Source organism: Aphelocoma coerulescens, chromosome 27 (assembly GCF_041296385.1).
Source record: "Aphelocoma coerulescens isolate FSJ_1873_10779 chromosome 27, UR_Acoe_1.0, whole genome shotgun sequence".
NCBI classification, from domain to species: Eukaryota; Metazoa; Chordata; class Aves; order Passeriformes; family Corvidae; genus Aphelocoma; species Aphelocoma coerulescens.
In genome coordinates this window covers 4,818,186-4,841,575 of record NC_091040.1, presented here as the reverse complement: position 1 = coordinate 4,841,575, position 23,390 = coordinate 4,818,186, and the positions used below count along the sequence as shown (strand labels likewise).

Here is a 23,390-nt window from a genome sequence, read left to right as displayed (position 1 = left end):
TCAGATATTTTTCCAAAACTAAGAAGAAAAAATTATAAGGACTATGTTAAAAAAAATTGATCTCTTCATGATGCATGGTCACTTTGCTGTCAGTGGGGCTGCCCTGGCTGTGGGCAGGGAGGTGAGCACACCTGAGTAGGCTGAGCACACATTGGTTTACCAGGGACTAAAGTGATTATGGGATAATCCAAAACACTTGGAGAGAGCAATAAATCCTGGAGCTCCTGTGCCACCTTTCATGTCCCCAGCTGCTGCCTCATCGTGCTCGGGGCAGTGGGACAGTGTTGGCAAACTTGAAGGAGCAATAAAGGAAATCCATTTCATTAAAACAAGGAAGAGTGGTAGATGTAATTTTGCAGATTTCATTTGGTGTTAAACCCACCTGCCTTGTAGTGGGGCAGATAAAACCCTGCTGTCAGTGGAATCGGTGACTGGAGTGGGCAATGCAACTGGACCTGGGAGGAGTCTGAAGTGTGAGGTAAGATTTGCAAGGCTGGCTGCTGGAGGTAGATTTTTTTTGTGATTAGACCATTTAGTCTGGTCAGAAAAAGCAGATAAGCTTGAGGGAAAACAAGCCCTTCTCTGAATTTGAAATAGAAGCAGCAAATTGACAGATGGCTCAGGATAGCAGGAGCAGTGCAGCAGGGCCAGCTAATCACTGGAGATAAGATCTCCAACACAGGCTCGCTCCCAGCCCCCGCTGTGGCACCGTCCCTGTCCCTGCAGACATCCCGGCAGGTGGGGAAATGCCACCGCACCAAGGAGTGACCTCCCGTCAGAGGGGACATGTGCAGCTCCAGCTGGGGCAGCAGTGCCTGGTGCAGCCCTGCTGCCGAGGGGGCTGAGCCAAACCACTGCCAACAATGCTCCTCAGCCTCTGGTGGGAGCCTCAATCTTAGGGAATGTAAAAGCTCTTGAGACACAATCTGCCTCTCCATCCCTTGGCAGGTGTTTTCCAGCCCCAAGGAAATACGATTCATGTTACCCACAGGTACCAAAACCATCTTGTGAGAAGATGGCAAAATTGAATTCCTGAGGAAAAAAGTTTGTAAAAGCACCAGGAGAGTCAGTGCTAGAGCTGGATCCTAAGGGATCCTTGTGCTGTGCATTTCTGAGTGCCACTGCAGTCCAGAGCTTCCTTGGCTATCAGAAACTCCTGGGACCCCTCTCACAGAGCACCTGACTTACCTGGGCATTGGGAAAAGGCCTGGAAAACACCACCCTGCTGTTGTTACACTGAGCAACACCAGGCTGGCTCACAGTAGTTGCCCAGAGAAGCCCCATCCCTGGAAGTGTCCAAGGCCAGGCTGGATGGGGCTTGGAGCCACCTGGGATAGTGGAAGGTGTTCCCTGTCCATGGCAGGGGGTGGGAATGGATGGGCTTTAAAGACCTTTCCCAGCCAAACCTTTCCATGATTCCACGATTCTGTGACTCTGGCACAGGCTGCCAGGCTGGACTGAATGGTGAATTCCATGCTTTATGCCTCCATCCAGTCCCCACACTTTCTCCTAGTCACCATTAACACAAGAGCCTTGGGAAGGTTTTGTTCAGATTACCAGGGAAGGTTTTAGGAAAATTCCTGTATGACATTCTCGAGAAAACTCTCCCTCTCACCGCTGCAGACAATCCCATTTTCCCTCTTGGGGGACTCGGGCTGGATTGACAGGAGACGACATCCATCCTGTGGGTGCACGCAGCTCCTGGGGCCTCTTTGTGTCAGGCTGCTTTAACAACAAACAGTGCACAGCCCCTGCAGCATCCCATCCAGCCAGGGAGACACGGGGAGAGGGACCTGGCACGGCCAGCTCCTCATGCCTGGATTACCCTGTGGATGAAATGCAGATGAAATAGATTTTTTTTTTTTCCATTTTAAGATCCCCCATATTGACAAAATGCGAGTATGAGGCAGATTGACACCCAGATTTGACTTGGGAAGCGGTTCAGCATTAACCTACTAAGCTAATGAACTCCAGTTATCCGGATTGGTTTGCCAAAATTAGACCCAGGAAATGGTTTTTTATTCAGTGGGAAAGAGAATATAAAAGATTTGCCCCTAAAATTTGCCAAAGCAGCTGATGATGATGCCTTAGGTTTTGGCTTTTATATTTTTCAAATTCTGTACCGCTTAGTGTGTAACTATGAAGTTCCTTGGAGCCTGTTCACTTCTCTCTCATACTAGGTAGACATACCAAAGCCTCTCCAGGCCTGCTCTTCAAGGACACCCAGACTGTCCTAGGTCCAAAAAGTACAAACCAAAGAGCCTCTAAGGGGGGCAAGTGGAGGGGAAATTACATCATTAAACTGAAACTTTAATTGGAGAATTAACCCTGCTATGCAAATGAACCAAACCTATAAAAGTGTGAAGAACTCGTGACCTGGGGTCCATCTTGGGGTCCATCTCGGCAGTGGCCTCTGGCTCCCCAGGGGTACCTCTGAAGGCCCTTCAAATAAATCCCTGCCTTTATTCCCTTACTCCTGTCCAGTCTCTGTTTCTAGGAGGTCTCTTCAGGCATCAATGATGTTGTCTAATTCCGATGGAATTCTTAACCTGACACATTTCAGAGAGACTGACTGTCAGGGAACTGACCCCTGGAAAAATCAGGATAATGGCACACGGCTTTGCTCACAGGTTTTAAGATTTTCTTATGTGTTACATTATGCATCCAGTCCAGGGTTAATAGTGCCCAGACAGAATCTGCCCTAATACATTTATGTATCCAACAGGGCTGCCCAGTAAATAAATTCAAAATATTTTCAAAGCCAGAGCTTTTAGGGCTGAAACTCAGAGATTTCTGTGGGATTTGGAACTGAGGGGGGGATGCCATTTCAGTTGAAGGCAGCTGAGGCTCCTAACAGGTTCCTGATGCTGGGCAAAAGGAAGGAGTATTGGCAGGATTATTGGAATTTCAGTTGTTCACTGTCTGGAGAAGGCAATGTTATTTCTTGCCCCTTCTGCCTCCTTGGCTCTGTTGGAGGAGGCTCTTTGTTCCTGATTCCTGAATTTCATTGATAAGGTCAAACAGGCAGGATCAGCAGGGAAAAGGCATGAGGAACTCAGTCCTGCATGGAGAACTGAGTTGTGTTCAATCATTATTATGATAATATAACATTTATAGTGCAGTGGAGGCGTGGGGTTACCAACAGAGCCATGCAGTGCCTGCACCAAAAATCCATCAAAGTCAGTATTTCACCTCCAGCAGCCCCGTGTGGCTGCCACCAGGGAAAGATGAAAGCATGAAGAAAATACCCTTGCCCAGGATATTCTCCGAACCTTCAGCTGTTTGTGTCTCAAAGATCCCTCAGCCTGGGGGATGCTGCAGTGTTCCTCGCCACCGGGTATATTTTTGTTTTTCCTTCTATTCCTATTCCTTTTTCTATTTCTGCCATATTTCCCTGGCATCATTACAGGAGGGAGGGAGGGAGGGAGTGAAATTGCAGAGATGCTCCTTGACTCCTTCTTCCCTTGGCCTCGCCTTCCCCATCCTTTCCATATCTGTTTCCCTGGGATATTTATGCATAAGGGAATGAAATGGTCTGAGTGTTTGTGACTCTCATGGCCACTGATCAGTCTCAAAGCTGATTGTGACAGTCGTGCAGAAACGTTCTTAATTTGGGAAGATGAGCAGGAAGGTGCAATGTGTCTTTAAAAAGCTCCTTGCCCAGGGAGACCTGGGTCCAGCACATCACCCAAGAGCCCGAGAAATTTGATAGATGAGTCTCCAACATTCTTGTCATGTCTCCCCTTCTTGTTTTGCCCCCTTCCCCGGGCTGGAAGTGCTGAGAGGCGTGCTGTGAGGTCTGCCTTGTGTCCGTGAGCCTGTCAGAGCTGGGACACGCAGCCCATGGCCTGCAGCTGGACTCAGAGGAGTCTCCATCAAGCACTCATCCAAACGTCTCTCCCCGGCGGAATGCCCTGGGGTTCGGCACTCCTTTGTTTTGAAAGCCACAGTTATTTGTATCAGCAAAGCATGCAAAGAGTGCCCCAAAAAGAGAGGGAGGGGGAAGAGAAAGAGAGAGGGGGCAGAGGGTTTCTGTGCCTGATGGGATCATGCTCAGAGAAACAGGGAGAGGTGCATTATTGGAGTCTGGTATTAAACAGAGCATCCGTGTTTTTGGAGAGAGCCCCAAGTCCCATGGCTGTGAGGGGGACAGGGGCTGGTGCAGGCAGAGCAAAGGAGACCCTGTGAGGATCCAGCTCTCCCTTGGGTGCTGCCAGGCTTCACAAGGCAGAGGAGAGCAATGGGGAACACAGCAACGGGGTTCGAAAGCTGCTGCTGAATGCACATGGGGTCTGGAGATTGTGTGATAGAGAAAATCCCCCAGTTGGGTTTCTGGGAGAGCAGCGAATATGAATTCCTTTTTCTCCACTAGATGCTACACAGGAATGACCTGGGGACATGAGAGACAGTGATAAGTGACTCTCTCCATCCCCTTTTATCCTGTTTACAATACAAAGGCTTTCCTTGAACAAAACCCTTTTTTTCCTCTCCGTGCTCCTGGCTGTTGTGTCTAAATGAGCCAATTTGCTGAAGGACTCCTCCTGGAAGGACTTGAAGTCTAACAAGAACAGACGCTGGGTTGCAGCATGTTGTTTCTGGCAAAAATCAATTTCTTCACAAAAGAACAGAAATCTGTTCTTATATTTCAGTGCTTGCCATTTCATCAGGGCTCCTGTGATACCTCTCACAGCCCTGGCCAGGAGGGAAATCCTAGGGTCTATTTCCATTCAACTTATTTCGAGAAAATGTTTGAAACTGGGGTCTAATGGCTCAGGGAAGGGAGAGCAAAGGCCGGGGAGCGAATGCGTTCGTTACTGCTGCAGTTAATGGTTTTGTTGATATGCTGTTTATCCTTGGGCTGATGTGATTTCTGGGGCTTGAGCTGCTGTTTGACATCCAGGGGATAATCTCTTGCCAGAGGCCTGGCTGGCTGCATGGCAGGGCAGGGCAGACTAAGTTTGATGCATCATCTGAAACGCAAGAGATGGACCCACAGGGACAGAATCTCTCATTAATTAAAGATGCGTTGCTGTTTCCCTCTTTTATAGCTGTGTGATGCTCAGGAACGTGTTCTCCTGTGACAAGGCTGCATTCTTCAGGTGCTCACCCTGAACTGCAAATGAGCAACAACAGAAAGAACCCAACACTTTGGAGACTGTTCCAGCCTCCAGGTTTCCCAATTCGCCCAGTCTCACATCAGGAGGTGTCTGCCTTCAGCTTCCCTACCTCTGAAAATAATTTCTCACTTTTCCTCCAACGTTTGTCATCCTTCAGTAGCCTGAATTTTTGCTGCACAGTTATTTAGGTTCTGCCTGAGTAAAGTGCAGGACAAGGCTGAGACTGCTGAAGAAAGTCTAGGATTTAAATAATTGTATTTTATTCAACTGTATTAGAGCATTTTATCGGGATAGACCCAGTTTAAGACATTATTCTTGTTGATAAAGCAGGTTTCCCTTCACACCAGAGGTGGGACAGGCATCACACACCCAGAAAAGGGCAGAATCAGCTCAACATCAGGGGAATTCAAAGCCTGAGGAACAAGTGAAAAATGAAAACATTTATTAGAGGGAAGAGATAGTGGAGAAGGAGAGAGCTGAGTGCTTGTCAGGGCCATGAGACTTTCAAATGATTGATCTTGTGGTATAGAGTGGAATGCTTTACAGAATACAAGCTTTTCCTGATTTTCCCCAATCAAGCTCTTATTAGCATGAAGTTACATTTGTTGACAAGAACTATTTTCCATTATATCACAGTGACAAGACAGAGTCATGGTCCTAATTTGAGATTTTTAATCAATCAGTGGTTGTACCTGTGTCTCTGACATCCTGCTGCCCTGACTAAATGGGCTATACCTCCCCCCACTTTTATTTAATAATCCACCTTCTCCTTGCTTTTCCCATGAAGTTAAAAGGTGACAGGAGTTCAGGTGGCTCAGCAGACTCTGACCATAAAGATACTGGGTTTTGTAGCCCAGTACATACAAGGAAGAGTTCTGGCTTCAACTGTAGTGTATTATCTAGTCCAAACAATGAAGAAACCATGTCCAGAAGAGTGAACTGAAAAGCAGTCTCTCATCAAGCCCCAGAGCAAGGCTGTGTGAGATAGGACAGGAACCTGCAGCTCCACCATGAATGGGTGATACACTAAATTCTCTCCAGCAGGATATCTCTAAGCAGGGAGAAAAACCAGGATTATTAAGAATGCAAAACTATTTGCAGGATGGATGCCCTAAACTGACCGTGACCATGTGTGAGCAAACCTGTGAAGTTAAGGCAGTTCTCTGGCAATGAAACACTGAATGGGACAGCATGGTGCAGGACAGGTGTAATGATGATGAAAGAACAGGAAGAGCTGTTTTAGAAGGGATACCTTGATGAGGGATTCATCCTACGAGGAAGAAGGTATCTGCTTGGTATCTGCATCTCCAGGTGTGTTGGTCACCTGGACTTCTAGAGGTGACCTGACCTCTGGGGCTGTGTCCAGCCCTTCCTCGGCATCAGGATGTGGAGCTGCTCAGGGGAGGAGGCCACAGAGATGCACCGAGGGCTGGAGCCCCTCTGCCATGAAGCCAGGCTGGGAGAGTTGGGGGTGTTCACCTGGACAAGAAAAGGCTCCAGGGAGAGCTCAGAGCCCCTTCCAGGGCCTAAAGGGGCTCCAAGAGAGCTGGAGGGGGACTTTGGACAAGGGCCTGGAGGGACAGGACACAGGGAATGGCTTCCCACTGCCAGAGGGCAGGGATGGATGGGATATTGGGAAGGAATTGATCCCTGTGAGGGTGGGCAGGCCCTGGCACAGGTTGCCCAGAGAAGCTGTGGCTGCCCCTGGATCCCTGGGAGTGTCCAAGGCCAGGCTGGACAGGGCTTGGAGCAGCCTGGGATAGTGGAAGGTGTCCCTGCCCATGGCACGGGTGGGACTATACCATGAATCAATTCCATGCTCCCGTGCAGGGGATGCAGTTCCGCGAACCCAGGCGGCTCTCATAGCTGACACCACCTTCGCTGACGGTGCCGAGAAGCTGCAGCCACTATTTCCGTGCTGCGAACGGAAGGAGCCACGGCATTATTTGTGTGGGAAGTGCCGCCCGGCCCCTCACGGCCCCTCACGGCCCCTCACGGCCCCTCACGGCCCCTCACGGCCCCTCACGGCCCCTCACGGCCCCTCACGGCCCCTCACGGCCCCTCACGGCCCCGCCACGCCTGTCCTGCAGCGCCCCCTGGCGGCGGCGCGGGGCGCAGGGGCGGGACCGCGGCCAGGGAGGCGGAAGCGGAAGCAGCGAGAGGCGGCGGAGCCGGAAGTGGCGGGAGGCGACGTGTGCGGAGCGGAGCTGGTGCGGGATGGAGGGGCTGTACCAGCAAACCAACAAGTGCGTGAGGGCTCGGGGGGTGCGAGGGGCTGTACCAGCAAACCAACAAGTGCGTGAGGGCTCGGGGGGTGTGAGGGGCTGTACCAGCAAACCAACAAGTGCGTGAGGGCTCGGGGGGTGCGAGGGGCTGTACCCTCAAACCAGCTGCTGTGTGAGGGATCTGGGTGCGAGGGTCTGTACCCTCAAACCAGCTGCTGTGTGAGGGATCTGGGTGCGAGGGTCTGTACCCTCAAACCAGCTGCTGTGTGAGGGATCTGGGTGCGAGGGGCTGTACCCTCAAACCAGCTGCTGCGTGAGGGATCTGGGTGTGAGGGTCTGTACCCTCAAACCAGCACTTGTGTGGGGAATCGGGGGGAGTTCGGGGCTATACCCGCACGCCCAGTGTGTGAGGCCGGGGCCGGGTGTGCGGGAGCCCAGGGCCGACTCCCCACAGATCCCAGCGCTCTTTAAAAGCGTTTCCCCCATAAAACCCCATCCCGGAGCGGGGCCGCGGCGGGAGCAGAGCCCCGGGCCGCGTGTGCCACGTCAGCCCCGAGGGCTGGGCGATGATTCCCGTTTGTTGATGTAGATTTATTTAAAGCGTGCCCGTTTATAAGGATTTCTGCGGCAGCAGAGTTTGAGGGGTCCGGCTGCCGCAGTTTAAACCACCCCTGGAGGCGTGTGGCTCCTTGAGGATTAGTCCCACATTTGATAGGTAGTGCCGGTCTGGGGAGAGAGGAGAGGAGTGGTGTGGGAATTGCAAAGTAAGGCAAAAAATCTTGCGGTTCTGTTATTACTGTTATTACTACATATGGAGTAACTCACGGGAAAGGGGCCAAAGGACACGGTTAATCTAATATTCTGAATTTCCATGGTAATTTGCTTCTTTGTGGAGCGCTGTTCAGGGAGGTGGGGTGGTAAGAGACTTGAGTTAGGTCTTGTATTGAATCATCATTTCTCTGTCATTGAATAGTGATGCAGAGTGAGCCTGTAGGGAAGAGCAGGACATCCTGCTGGAGGCCTGGAAATGCAGGAACGTAACAGCAGCTGTTACAGATATGGGGAATGATCTTGTCCTGTTCCCGTTTCTGTAGTGCCTTATTTTGTGATCATCAAATGGTTCAGGTTGAAATGGGCCTTAAAGCCCATCCAGTTCCAGAAGAATTTAACAACCATCAGTATTTTGTTTTGTTTTGTTTTCCTTTGTCACTGCTTTTCCAGCAACAGTACTTTTTTATAATTAAAAGCTTCTAATTTCACTTGATGCCTGTGAATTCACATGTTCTTGAGAGTGAAAATCATTCCTTATTCATCTTTTCCTCTTGGATGTCTCCCCACTGTCATCTCCAGACCAGGCTGAACAGCTGTTTCTTGCAGAAGAGTTGTTCTATGCTTTTCATAATCTTCATGTTGATTTCTGTTTTTAAATAAAGTTATTTTGTAGGTGCTTATGAAGTGAGAGCACAGTTTGCTTCCTGCTGAGGACCTGGGTTGGTGGTCAGGGATGGGCTGTCTGCTCTTAACACTGTGTTGCTGATTCCTGTGCTGTTCTAAAAAGTACATTTCAGAAAAGAAGCTGAAAAGTGAGGTACTGAGAAATGATTTTATAGCTGTTAAGTGACTTCTCTGTTCATTTTCTCTTTCTCTCCTGACAGGCAGGTCCATGAGGTCCAGTCTTACATGGGGCGCCTGGAGACTTCAGACAAAGAGTCAGTGCACTGTAAGTAATGAGTGAGTGAGGGAGGTTGACTTAGTTTGCATCTTTAACCTTATATGCCTTCTCATATTTACAGTCATTATTGGAACAAATTTAGCTCCTGAGTCATTGTGATCAGCTGCTGAGACACATCACCAATTCAGAATGCACTGAAATCATTGTACTGTCTAACTTCAATAAGGTGATGTTCTGTATGAGGACAGAGCAGAAAAGACAGGACAAGAATTTACCTCATCTTCCTGTTATAATCCTTTAACTGACAGAGAGTGCTTGCTGTGGGTGCTTCTTTAATGTCGTGGGAGAATGCCAGAATTTTGGTGCTGTTAGGTTTTCGAACTCATGGTCAGGGTGTCCGTGCAGGCCTTCAGCACAAAGAGATCAAAACCCTCACATTGATGGAGGTTTTTGGACACTTTGAATTAATGAACAGCTTGGTGTGGATGGAACTGCAAATTGAGAGCATCTCTGGGCCGGTTTGTTAGAAGCTCAGAAAGCTGAGAGATGTGACTGTGCCTGCCCTGCTGTGTTGTTATTCCCTCAGCTTCCACCAACTGGCAGCTTTCCCCTAAAGATGCTCAGTGCAGTTTCTGGGGAACATGCTGTGTGATTTTGTGTGCAGGAACTTAAGCAGGATGATCCTGACAATTGCTGCTGCAGCAGAGTCAGAACCTGTAATTCCACCTGCTTATGGGAAATGTGTAGAACCATTAGGTCTGAAATTGCCTCAGTAAATTTGGACTATAACCCTGTGCTCATAAATGACTAATAATAAGATGCTCTGATATGTGTGGCAGGACTTTTTACCCCAGTGCAGAATTGGCACATGTATTTTGGACCTGTGCTTGAACCCTTAATTCCTGCATGAGTCACTAATAATGGGTTTCATCAGGAACTTCTGAGGTGAAAGGACACTGCATTGACTGGATGCATTTCTGCACAGGTTCACTGACTTCTCTTACCTTGAACACATTTGTGAAGCACGTCAGGGCTGTAGAAAGGCTGTGATAAATTTCCTATCAAAAAAGAATGACTTACTAATCCAGGTTGTGGGTTTTGTGGTGGTTATACCACTCCTCCTACAATGCCATACTTCCCAGACTGCTGAGTGTGGTTTTCTGGGAAGTCCTGGTATGTGGAGTGGTTGGCAGGTGGTTGATGATGCTTCTCTGTGTTCTTGTGAGAGCAAATCCTGCCGAGGGAGCAGGAAGGGGGCTGCAGGGGGAATGTAGGGGCTTGAAATCCTAATTCATGGACCTGATGGGGAAAGAGGCTCAGATGTATGAAAAGAGCAGGGGCTTTCCTAGCTTCCTTCTCAGAGCAGGAGGGAAAGGTGAGAGTGTCAAATTACTGAGCTAAAGAAGTGACATTTCATGATATTTATAGCCCCCAGTTACCTGATTATTTTCATCCAGTAAGGATTTGCGACTGTCAGGTTTTACATACTGCCTTGAATGCTTTTGATCTTTTACCTTCATCAGATTGCAGTTCTTTAATTCAAATCAAATTCTCTTTTTATTTCCTTGCAGTGGTAGAAAATGAGATTCAGGCAAGAATAGACAACATATTCAGCAACTTGGAACGTCTGGAAATCCTGTCCAGCAAAGAACCTCCCAACAAGCGGCAGAATGCCAAACTGTGAGTTCACTGTTTTGCTTTGATTATGCAGGGTAGTCTTTGTAATTATTTTAATTAAATTTATTGAAGCCCTTTGCCTTTTGATTTGTGTGAAATCTTTGTATTTTGCATAACTTATCTCTGTGCTCTACAATAGCAAAATTGAGGCACAGAGGCAAAATTGCTTCCTCTGTTTAACCACAGGATAATGAGAATCATTAAGGTTGGAAAAGACCTCAAAGATCATCAAGTCAGACTGGTGATGCAGCTGGATTCTTGGCTCTGTTCTCAGATGAGCACCACATGCACTTGGATGCTCTCTCTCTCTCACTTGCTTTTAATGGCATTTGTGGAGGTAGAGAGTAAAATTCCTTCAGTTGGTATCATTTTTTCTGGGCTATTTTCCAAGCTGTTGGTGACTGAAACAAAGAGGTTTCTGAAGTGAGCAATATTTTGAGCAAGGAGCTTGGACCACAAACATCGGGACTTGCTGTTCTTAATTAATTCTGTGACTCAGTTATTAATGTTTAGTCCAAAATCCCATTGTAGATAGTAGGGGTGGATTTCATGTCACCTGTATTAAAGAAAGAGGTCAGTATCTGAAATACTCATTGATTTCTTTATAGAATCCTGGAATGGTTTGGGTTGGAAGGGGCCTTAAAGATCAGTTCCAACCCCTGCCACGGGCAGGGACACCTTCCACTAGGTCAGGATAATTGGGTAATCAAATATTAAACTTAACCAATCATTTAATCAGGGCCAGTGGAGTTCTGGACATGATTTGTTTCAGCCCAGTGGAGATGTCTGAGATGTCTCTTGTATTGCCCACTGACTTTTGAGCTCCTTTTAATAAACCCTCAAACTTAAGAACATGGTGCTAATTAAAGAAACTGGAAAGCTTCATCTTCTTTGTGAAGAGGGGTCATTAAATAGAACCTGTACAAATCCTACCGTCTTCCCAAATCTGTGTTAAATGAGGAACAGATATTGTTATATAACTCCTGAGGAGACAGTCCGTGGGATAGGATGTCCAAGAGAGCTCAGGAGTTCTGCTTCACATTCTGTCATTAGCCTGGAAGCTAAATAATTGATTAAAATAAATAATCACCCATGAATTAATCACCTGTGTAGTAGAAAAATGAGACAGGGAAGATGTAAGTGTGGAATTCGGCCTAGCATTGGATGCCCTGCATTTTCTAGAGAAGTAAAACCCATCATTCCTTGTTATCCATCACTGTTAATTTATGATGCTCCTTTGCTGATACAAAAACCACCAGAAAAGAAGAGTGTTTTTATGTTGCTGGTCCTTTGCAGGCGAGTTGACCAGCTGAAATACGATGTGCAGCACCTGCAGACAGCCCTGAGGAACTTCCAGCACCGCCGGTACCTGCGGGAGCAGCAGGAGCGGCAGCGGGAGGAGCTGCTGGCTCGCACCTTCACCACCAATGTAAATATCTGTGCTTGGCCTCCCAGTGCTCCACAGCTCACATCCATCAGGGGGGTGTCAGGCAGGATGTAAACAGGACTGTTGGGAGCTGCTGTGAGTGTGAGGAAAGGTAGAGAAGAATCAAAAAATGTGGGGATCAAGTACAGCTCTCGTGAGGAAAAGATGGGCTCTTAAGGCAGCAGGGAAAGGCTCCAGAAGCTGCTGCTCCTGTTTTATCCAGTGCAGTAAACCTGGGTTTACATAGCAGTTGTAAAAGGGTCAGTGAGGTAGGTACCAAAGTGTACATTTACTTGGATTTGTGTTAAATGTTTGCCAAATCCTGAGAGCTGTGAAAAGCCTGGCTTTACGCACCCCACTGGCAGCAGGTGTCAGCAAACTTCAGTTTAGCCAAACACAAAGCACACAGCTGGATTGAAGCCCTGCTTTTTGCCTGGAAATGAGTCAGAAGTTTGTACTAACATGAATGTATTCCACCTGTTCTTGTTAGTTCCTGCATTGGGTAGCCCCCCCAGTGCAAATTCCTGGAGGAATTTTGCTCTCAATAATGCAGCTTTGCTTTCAGGTTTTACTTTTCTGCAACTAGAAAGTTAGTCTTTTTGTTGTTGTTGTTGAGGTTTTTTTATACTATTCTTTAATTTAAAAAAAGTATTCCCCTTTTTTTCCCCTTTTTAAAGGCATCTCACCTAACATTCATTATCTGTGTTGTCAGTCACTGTCAGGGCAAGAAAGAAAGAATGTGTGCAGTCCTAATGAACTGAGATTTGGGCAGTTCGATGCATTTCTCAAAGCCTGCCAGAAAGATAATGTCTGGTATTGTGTTGGCTATTTCAAAATTATAAACAAGGCTTGAAAGGAACACTGCAGTTTGTTGTTTTTGAAACACTGTGGTGTTTCCCTGCAAGTTGGGACAGGTTTTTCCTACAGGAAAATTTGCTGTTCAGAAACAAAAGATGTGTAAGTGGAACAGTTTTAAAGAGCAGTAGCAGGCTTACAGATGCAAAATACAGAGCAAATGGGTTATTTTATCCTTCAGATATTTAAAGGTATCACAGATAAAAAAAGACACTGTTATTTTGTATTTCTTTTTAACTTGCTACAAAAATGTGGCTTTAAAATGATCACTTAATAGGAAAATGATGATTTATTTGTCAGTTATCAGCCTCTCTTGGTTACAGGTTTACACAGTTCCTGTTCATGTACTCCCCTATTCTACCGGAGATGTCAGCTGAGTATGTAAATCAGTGGAACATCCAGAACATCTTTTTGAAGCTTGTAGCAGTGTTCTGAACAGTTTGCTTAATTCAGAGTTATAAATGGTCTTTATCTTTAAAGCCTTTCCTTGTACCTGGAGAAAATCACAAGCAGCAAAACAGAGCTCTGGTGCCATCTCATCTCCTCAGGAGGGGGGTCACAAATCTACTTCTCTATTTTTATTGCTGCCTTATAGTGGATAAAAAAAACCCCTTGTGCAGAAATGGAATCTGCTGGTATGGAGGTTGTTAAATCTCTGGAATAAGAGCCATTCACATGGAAATCTCAGTGCTTCTGCTCAGAGACGTGCGTGAGCCTTGGTGCTGCGTTCACAGTGGGCCAGGGTTGTGTGTTCTGCCGCAGCCCCTTCATCCAGGGCCTCTGAGAGCTCTGCCCCTGATTCTTCCTTCTTCCACAGTGAGCAGAACCCCTGCCCAGGCAGGGCAGCACCAGACTCTGGGTCCTACGTGGCATTTTCAGATGAACATTTGGGGTTATTACCAAAGAGTCTGTTCAGAGCATGTTCTGCTGTGTCTGTGTCACCTGCAGCTGCTGGGCACATCGAGGGTGTTCACCATCTCTGACTGAATTCTGCCTTTGGGTGGTTCTTGTTTTGAATCCTGGAGCAGGTGATCAGTGTTCCCAACACTTCCCCCTTACCAGTATCCCAATTTCTGCTTTAAAGCATGTGGGAGCAGTGAGCCATTTCCTTGCCCCTCTGGAAGGAGTGGTGTCCAAAAAACAGCGACCTGGAGGCCTTTGGCAGACAGGGGTGATCCCATCCCTGGCCTCTTGTGCAGTCCAGATTAGAGTTTTACCCTGTTATTTCCATTTCAGGATTCCTAGTTCCTAGTTGAGTGAATGCATCTTTTCTGGAAAAACTTGAAAAATACTAATTTTTAATATTTTTTTTTTTTTAAATGAGGTCCCTGGGTGATGAGTGAGCGAGAGCTCAGGGGACCAGGCCCATGTCTGCCCTCACTGCCAGAAATTTGCGCTATTTTGTAAATGTTTAGAATGTCATCTCCAACATTTTGTTTTTCAGGCCTTTTGTTGCTCAGAAATCCGGTGTGAAATCTTCCACAAGTCTTTCACTTGCAGTGATCAATGACTAAGCACCTTCTTGGTGTTTAACACCTTGTTAAACACCTTCTGTTAGCTTTGATGTTCTCTCTTGCAGTCCCCTTTCCTACTGAGATTATAAAAATTCTCTGCTTTTGCTCTTTTCATCCTTGAGATCTCATTGCAGCTGAGCATCTGCTCAGCTTTGCCTTTTGGCTTCCTCCCTGTCTTCTCTAAATGACTCTTTTCACTCAAATATCAATGCTGTATTTAAAATCATTATGAAAAAAAAATGTTTAAGTGCAGTCCTCCAAGTCCTGTTGGGTTTTTGCAGTGTCTGCTGGTGCATGTTGTGTTTCTGAGTGAGCAGGTAACCGAGTCCCTGCTTTCCCCACAGGACTCTGACACCACCATCCCGATCGACGAAACCTTGCAGTTTAATGAATCCCTGCAGAGTGCCCACCGTGGCATGGATGAGCTTATTGGCAGTGGCACCAACATCCTGCAGGGCCTGAGGGACCAGAGAGTCACATTAAAGGTGGGGGCATCATTTTTTACCAGAAAGACCCCACGTTTTTCTGTGTTTATGCTGATCAGGCTAAATAAAATCAATATATGTGTTGTTTCAGTACATTGCTCCGAGCTGAGGATGCTGGAAAGGCCCAAAATTCATTTAAACAACTGGAAATCTTTACATTTTATCATCCTGTTAGTAATACCTTTAAGATCTCTTGGGGCTGGCTGGCCTTCACCTGCAGGGCAGCATCTGGAGTGTTGAGTGTTATGTTTTATTCCATTATGTTTGTTTTTCTTTGGTTGATTGTTGTTTTTTAGTTCAGGTTCAGGAGTGGCAGTGGCTGGCTGGCAGGGAGGTGTTGGTTCAGATGAACATCCCTTGGAGCAGCCACAAAGTTGGTGTAGAGCACTTGGGGTTAAGATTAGTAATAAAGATATTGCACCTCAACAGTCCCTCCTTCCCTGCTGGTATGCATTGCTGCATGTCTCTTCATAGCAAATATTTGTCTTTCATTTTACAGACTGCTCAAAGTGATGGTAAATTTTGAGTGAAAAGTTCAGGGATACAGAAAGCTGTTTAATAAGAAGCGTGTGGGGAGAAACTGGACTTTTGAAACATGTAGGGAAATGCCTGTCTGTTGTATCCATCTTCTGATGGGGATAACCACTGTTGTCAGTTTTGTGACACTGCTTTGTTTTGGGATGTATTTGCCAGATTTAGGCATTTTTAATGACATAAATCCCAGATTTGGTCAGGTCTGTCACACCTGCAGCTCCATGGTGTGGCAGGCAGTGCAAGCCTGGTCTGCACTCCAGCTGGCACACGGGGGGCTGAGCTGGATGTGCACAGGCACTTTGCTGCCCTGATCTCAGGGTTCCAGGCTGCCTGGTGTTCCCTGAGCCCTGCACAGAACCAGCACAGGGTCCAAAGCAGGGCTGCAGCTCCTTTTCTGCTCCCTAGTCTGGTGACCAGGCCCTGCACCCACAGATGTTACACAGAGACATTAAAGCAGAGTTTAAAGCTGAGTTCTTTCCAAGATGAGGTTTAGCTTCTTGGTTCAGGTCAATTGTTCACTGACCTGGTGAATATGGATTTGTTTTAAGACAAGATCCATTACTAGAAAAACCTCAGTGGGTAGTTCAGTGTTCATTGCAGAGGAATGGTGTTGCTGAGCAGTCTGGCCACAGGACTGGTGGGGACAGGGAGGGGTTCTGCTGCCAGCTCATGAGGAAAGGGCTGGAAGGACTCAGTACTAGTGCTGGGAGAGGACTGGGGTTTGTGAATGCTTTTTGGAAAGAGCACCTTCCTTGAAGTTCCTGCATCCCTGAGAGGATTGTGGACATTTGTCCTCGGTGTTGAGCACTGGGTTGCTTTGGTGGCTGATCACATTGGCCTGAGGCATCCAATCATCAGTGTTCCTGTGCTGCACACAGGGAATTGGAGTTGATTCTCCAAGCTGGGATATCACTGATCCAAGGTAATCTCTGGTGAGGGACTGGATGAAGCACATGGATTCTGGAGGGTCCCAGCGAAGGAGGTGCATCCCATCACAGGTCAGGAGAGCTCAACCACAGCTGGCCAGTGCCATAGAGAAGCCCTGGCAGGACCTGGTGCCCTGCAGAGATAAGGAAATGCTGTTTCTTGTAGCACCACCAGTCCTGTGTAGCTGCTTTTGCTGGCTGGCTGGCAGTGACTGCCTGGTTCCTGTTGGATCTCCCTGGGCCTCCTGGCTCTCCTCCAGCTTGTGCCAGGCACGTGAGCTCTGGGCCAGCCCTGCAGCAGGGAATTGCTGGGTGTCTATGGCTGCTCATACACACAGTCTGTGCTTTTGGGGCCATCGTGTTCCTGGGGGATGTTGCTCCTCCCTCGCAGGTGAGGAAATGTCTGGTTATGTTCCTTCTCCCCTTACTCAGTTTTTCTTACACTGAGAACATCTGGCAGAAGCAGCTGGTGTAGAGACAGCGTACAAAGAGAAATGGGTTAATGTGGAATCATGGAATATCCCATGTTGGAAGGGCCTCCCAAGGATCACTGAGTCCAATTCCTGCCCTGCACAGACACCCCAATATCCCCACCCTGGGCATCCCTGGCAGCGCTGTCCCAGCGCTCCTGCAGCTCTGGCAGCCTCGAGGCCAGGACCATTCCCTGGGGAGCCTGGGCAGTGTCCAAACACCCTCTGGGGAAAGATCCTTTCCCTGATCTCCATCCCAAATCCCCCCTGACACAGCTCCAGCTGTTCCCTGGGGTCCTGTCCCTGTCACAGAGCAGAGATCGGAGCTGCAGCCCCCACTGAGTTCTGCCCTCAGTCTCCTCTGCTCCAGCTGAACAAGTGACCTCTGCTGCTCCTCCTGTGGCCCCTCCAGACCCTTCCCCACCCTCGTGTCCCTCCTCTGGACACTAATAGCTTTATTCTCTGTAACTTTGTGCATTTTGGGTATAAATAGACAGGTATGGGATGAGTATTCCCAGAACTGATCCGGTTCTACAATTTCACTGTTCTGTGACTGCAAGAATTGAAGAGCTTTCCCTGTCTGTGGTTTGCTTTCATTTTAATGCTTCATATTTGGTTTCTGTTCTCCCAGCATGGTTTGGTTTTGTTCTGAAGCAGTGTGAAAGGATTCTGCAGAGACAGGAAGGTGCTGAGCCTGAGAGCAGTGCACAAGAGGTTAATGAGAGGTGTGGGAAACGGAGAAAACAGATTATGTGGAACTAGCAGAGACACAACCTGACCAGTGAAGGGCCTTGAACTGCCTTGAACACTGATGATGTAGTTCAGCACTGCAAGTCTGTGTTTTATGAACTGAGACACTTTTCCATGTGGGTCTAATATAGTTGATCTAAATTCTCTCGTTGGAGAGCCTTCCTGATCTTGAGTCAAGTTTATACTCAAGACAGTTCCCAATTTCCGCATTTTCACTCTTTTGAGACCAGAAATAACGTGGACTGAAGAAGGGAGGCTAAAGATTTTATTTCAAAGTCAAAGCATGGAATTCAGCACTGTGATGGGAATCTGTGCTGCTGACCTGGCTCAGAGATGAACCCAGTGTTACAGCATCCTGTAGTGGGGTGTTCTGTCAGGGACAGCCCAGATGTCACCGTGAGGGACTGTCCATTATCCCTGGTGTGGCAGGGCCCCTCCTGGCAGATGCCCTGAGCACACGTGGGTGTGAGGAGGGTCCTGGCCGGTGTCTGGCTGTGGCTCAGTGCTCTGCCTGCCCACAGGTGGGTCACTGTGTCCAGCTTTCCTGGAAGGGTCCTTCTCACCTCCTGTGCCATTGGCACTCTGCAGCCCTGAGTCCTCTCCCTTCTCCCCACTCAGGACAATATCCCACCCTGACCTGTGCCTGGAGCACGTCTCTGTGCCAGTGTTTCATACTGTTTCCTCCAACCACTGCCCTGAAATAAAGCAGCATTCCTGTTGTGTCCCTGCTGCTGATGTAATCGTGGGATCCACATTCCTAATTCCAAGTGTTCTGCCTGCAGCACCCTGCACTTTTCTGTGGAAGGATTTCAGGAAATGGCATTAATTACACATTTATCTTCCTTTTTTCTGCCATTTACCTTGCAAGTGTCTGGACCTTCTCAGTCAATCTCTGTTGGTATGAACTGTACTTCAGCAAGGGGAGCTCTGCACAAAACCTTGCTGGTCAGAGCTTGAAGTTCTTTTTAGACTGTGACTGAAACAGGACCAGGAAAACTCTTACTCCTGCTTAGGGAGCGCATTTTTCTGAGACACTTTTTATCTTGTCTCTGTCCAGACGGATTGTTTTGTGTCTTTAACCACATTCCTGTTCATGTGTATGAATTAATTAGTCCAAACATCCAGTTGTTTCCAGGGTCCTGTGGCCACCTCCTGTGGAACGGTAGGGATGGTTGGCTGGGAGAAGTCCATGGACTAGAATCCATCACTCACCACCCATGATGAAATATGTGTGGACTGTGGGAATAAGAAGGCTCAGAGCATGAGCGTAATTGTGTCGTTGCTGTGTTGTCTTCAGGGCACTCACAAGAAGATCCTGGACGTTGCCAACATGCTGGGCCTGTCCAACACGGTGATGCGGCTGATCGAGAAACGCGCCTTCCAGGACAAGTTCCTCATGCTGGGGGGGATGGCCGTGACCTGCCTCATCATGTTCCTTGTCGTGCAGTACCTGACATGAGCTGCTGAACTCCTGCAAGAGGAGTGTCTCCAGGACTGACTTTCCTCTGGGTGCTGCTTTGGATGAGCCCTTCCCGTGGACTTCAGAGTTTACAAATCCCACTTGGACAGTGTCACGTGGAAAGCACGTCGGGAAATGGATGTGTCCAGGGATGCTGTGCTTGAGAATGGCCCTGTGAAAATAACCCCTGGCCTTTACTGCTCTCACCTCAAGCCTGCAGGTTTAACAGTCTGGTTAATAGGAAGCAGAAGTGAACATTGTGCCCAGCTGTAGCAAGGCAGGAATGTCCCTTTGGGCACACAGGGATGGGAGGATGCAAAGGCACAGCATAGGATGCAGCGAGTCTTTCCTGTGCTGGCCAGCACTGACCTGACCCCTGCACTTTGCACAGACAATTTCACAGTGGTCATGGGCCTGAGTTCAGCCTGTGGGACTGAGTGTGCAAAAAGAGTTGGGAGGTGAAGGGCTCCCATCTGCGGTTCCATTTGCTCGGAGGAGGAGGATGTGTGGGGAAGAGTCTTAGAGCACGGTTATAACCTCAGTTAACTTCACACACAGTATTAACCAGCACAGATCTCTCTGGTTTAGGCTGAAATGCTGCTCTGCTCATCTGAGGGATGTTCTGGTACCTCTCTCTGCCCTGCTGCTTCCCAGGGGATGCCAAGTGCTGTGCTCCCTCCTGCTTCCACTGGGATGCACATCAGGCCTGTGGCATCTCCCTGGGCCTTCTGCCAAATCCAGCCTCCTAAACTGACATTTCTAATGCTGAAGCACAGAGATTTGGGGAGCTGCGTTCATTTCCTGAGGTGCTGGTTGGGTTTGGGGCTCTGGAGCTGGAACTTCTGAGTGGATAGAGCAGGTGAGTCCCCCTGTACTGCCCAGAGGTGTGGGATTGTTCACAGAGCTGGAACAGGTTCTTCACACCAGAGGAATGGTGGGATCAGCACAACAGGCCTGGCACTGAAAATCAGCTTGGTCAGGGGAGTTTCCTCAAGTTTGTGCCTTGGGATGGTGATGTCCCCATCCTTGGGAAAGGTGTTCCCTGTGGTACCCTTTGCACCTGTGGAGTTACTGTGAAAGACACTCGGACATGTCACCTCCCAGGGGTGGTGCTGGCTGGGACTCGTCTCCTTGGGGTCATTCCCTGTCTCAGTGAAACACTGGAGCTGTGAGATCCTTGTCTCAATCCAGCACTGCTTTCCCTGCAGACTGGGGATGTCTGATAGAGGGGCCATCCTGGGATTTTGGGCATCATCCATTTCTGTCACCCTACAGATCCATTCCCGTCCCAATGTGCAGCAAGTCTGGAGCATTCCCTGATGTCTGACAGTGGCCCAGATGTGTCATATCCAGATGATGTGGCCTCATGCTGGCAATTCCTTCCTTGTTTTCTGTCTGGAATGGTTGTGGGTCTCTGGATTAGTAATTAATCACAAGTTCTGCATTCTGTCCTCACCGCACTGAGCTTTGCTTTCATTACGTGGCTTGTTGCAAACTGGGAGAAAGGGTTTTAATAACTGAAAAAATTTTAGAAGGAATTTTAGGGAATGTGGACCATGAGACAGGGCCATGCTGGTGACCAGAGCTGGGGTGGGGCCCAGCCAGACCCCCAGTGTGACCAGTGGCCCCTGTCCATGGACTTCTCCATGTGTTTGATACTTCTGGAGTGTTTCCTGCTCTTGGAGTTCCCTATTTGTCCAGGTTTCCCAAGGAAATACTGTAGCAGAGCAAGCATGGAACTGGCTTTCATTTGAGCCCAAGGGAGTAAGGAATTAAAGGAAAAGAGGGAATCTGCAGTGATGGAGCATCTGTGTTGCTGTGTTTGTAATAGAAATCATAAATCCAAATTAGCCTGAAATTTATTTTGGGTATGAAATCTGATGGATTCAGCCCTTGAGAGGGCAGCTGAGCACTTACAGGGGGTCCCTGGCAAATCTCAGTTCCAATGAACTGATCCAATTCCACTTGATTTTACAGTGTTGGGGTTTAGAGTTTAAGGCTGTTATTGTTTAAAGTTTCTGTAGCTGTGACCTGGTGTAGCAGGGTTTATCTTACACCAAGCTGGAACTCTGGCCAATCTTTTGGGCTGCAGTAGGAGCCATAACATAACTTGGAACTGGATTTTTTTTCTGTTTCTGAGCCTAGCTTGGCATTTTAATAGATGTTTTTCCTCTTGATTTATTCTGCCTTCTCCTTGTCCCTGCACAGGCTGATTTCCCCTTGGTGAGCCAAGTGTCCTTGCTACCCATGGCATCCAAAGGTGACACGTGGGGCTTGAAGGAACCACCTGGGGAACTGGATTTGAGGATGTGTGACATCAAGCATGTTTGCAGTGCCTGTGAAGTCCAAAGAGATTTCCAAGGGCATCCGTGCTCTCAGGTGGTTTGTGTGAAACCCCGAAAGCCTCCTTTGCAGTGGGACAGGGCAGGGACATTAGTGGTTCCTTCAAGCCCCACCTCTCCCCTTTGGATGCAGTGGGAAATGAGCTGGAGCCCAGGAGGCTTTGCTGCTGTAGCTCAGTGGTGTTTCCTTCCTCACTGAACACCTCACTTCTGCTTCCAAACTGTGGCACAGTTCCAGCTCTGGGAGGAGCTGCTCTCTCAAGAGGGGACTCTGTGGGAATTCACTTGCCTCTGGAATAAAACTTTTTACCAGTATTTTATACATAAAGGAGCAAGGGTGGGACGTGATTCATGTGATGTTCTGTGAATAAAGATTTTTTTCAACCAAAATTGAGGGTTTTTTTTTACCTTTACCAACATGTTGGGGCCAAAATAAACAAGCAGAACCAGTTCCAGGATTGATCCTGGTTCAGTGTGGATGGAGAAGGGGTCTGCGGGGGGCTCCCATTTGGGTCACAGTAGGAAATGGGTCCCACTGCACTGAGGTTCGAAGGAGTGGGAGCCTGTGCTGTCTGTACCAGACCTCACTGGTCAGACTGGTGGGATGTGACAGGCTGGAACAGCCCCAGAGCTGGTGGGGATTCAGAAAAGGGGTGGGTGATGGAACAGGAGTGGGGAGGAGCTGGGGCCACATCCAGGCCCTTGCTGTGCTCTGCCCACCTCCCCTTAGGCCCTGGGAGGGGCCAGACCTTCCTCTCTACCTGCCAGTGATGCAGGTGAAAGGGTTCTAATTAAGAGTAGTGAAGGAAGAGGGAAATGTGGCTGTTGATAAAGAGATTGTGGATTTAAAATGAGAGATCAAGGGGTTGGATTATCTTCCTCTTGTTCTTATGTTCTGTTTTGAAGTAATTCCAGTCCCCACAGCTACAAAACACTTATTAAATCAGAAAATACCCAGCCAAGAATGCAGAAACTTGTCAGTGCTGTACGTAGGAGCTTGATGCAGAGGTGGGACCAGCCTGTGGCAGTGCTGGGATGGGGCTGCAGCAGTTCTGCAGAGGCCTGCGGCGGCCACCCTGCCCCATGTAGAGCCCCCTGTGTAGAGAGCAACTTGTTTATGTTACCTTTGATAAAGGCTGAAGTAAAGAAAATTTAGCCAAATTAAATTTAATAAAGAAATAGATTTTATTCCGCGGCCGAAAGATCGGTCCCACAGAAAGCCACGATGGAGAAAAGCAGCCCCGAGCCCGGGGTTGGAGCTGGGTGAGCACGCACAGATCTGATCTCTAGCACAGATCTGATCTCTGTCGCACCAGAGCTCCCAAGTTCTCGGGTGCTGCTTCGGCTGGTCCCTTCTTATACAGTTCCTGGGCAGAGTCCAAATTAATTCTATTCTTCTCGCAATTTAGCATATTCATGATGTTTTCTTGTCCTGAAGTTGGGCTGCACAAAGCCTTTCCTGGGTCTGATGAATTGTCCATCCTGGATGATGAATGGTCCATCTCTGGTTCCTGGAACAGTTATTTTTAGTTCCCGGAATGTCCAATTCCTTATCAGCTGAGATGTAGATAGCAGAAGATAGCGATCAAGTCATCATAGTGTTAATGTCCCGGTGATAAGATCCAACCCCACCTGAGGTGGAATTCTCACCGATTGATTACATCTGTGCTGAAGGAACTTCCTTTTCAACTGCTCCAGTCTTGTAAAATTTTCCTCTCAGCCAGGCTGGTGGTGGGGGTTGAAACTCTGGCTCTGTATAGTTTTATTACACTTCATTTTTGTACATAACAGCACGAATTACAGACTTCATTTATAACAAGGCCTTTTGTTCTCTCGGGAAGATGCATACCAGGGAAATGACCACAGCTATAAGCACCAGGTCTGAATGTTTCTCCTTTATCTCCCAGAACGCTGGGACTGGCATGTTTGCATGAGTGG

At 48.1% G+C, this 23,390-nt stretch overlaps 1 protein-coding gene across 4 annotated transcripts; it reads left to right on the top strand.

Moving 5' to 3' along the window:
- The first annotated feature begins 239 nt into the window (after positions 1-239).
- On the top strand, positions 240-21,842 carry GOSR2 (golgi SNAP receptor complex member 2). Of its 4 annotated transcripts, none has more exons than XM_068996408.1 (6): positions 240-478; positions 8,998-9,062; positions 10,586-10,694; positions 11,988-12,120; positions 14,831-14,971; positions 18,949-21,842. In XM_068996408.1, the coding sequence occupies exons 2-6, from the start codon at positions 9,023-9,025 to the stop codon at positions 19,108-19,110; spliced, it is 585 nt and encodes a 194-aa protein (XP_068852509.1). In that variant the 5' UTR covers positions 240-478; positions 8,998-9,022; the 3' UTR covers positions 19,111-21,842. The 4 variants fall into 4 exon arrangements, with proteins under 4 accessions (XP_068852509.1, XP_068852507.1, XP_068852510.1 ...); XM_068996406.1 differs by lacking the exon at positions 240-478 and adding an exon at positions 7,287-7,363; XM_068996407.1 differs by lacking the exon at positions 240-478 and adding an exon at positions 7,442-7,461.
- The last annotated feature ends 1,548 nt before the right edge of the window (positions 21,843-23,390 follow it).

Coding starts and splice junctions, on each gene's coding strand:
- GOSR2 (XM_068996406.1), top strand. CDS start 7,335: ATGGAGGGGCTGTACCAGCAAACCAACAA. Junction 7,364..8,997: donor CTGTACCAGCAAACCAACAA/GTGCGTGAGGGC, acceptor CTCTCCTGACAG/GCAGGTCCATGAGGTCCAGT. Junction 10,695..11,987: donor AAGCGGCAGAATGCCAAACT/GTGAGTTCACTG, acceptor GGTCCTTTGCAG/GCGAGTTGACCAGCTGAAAT.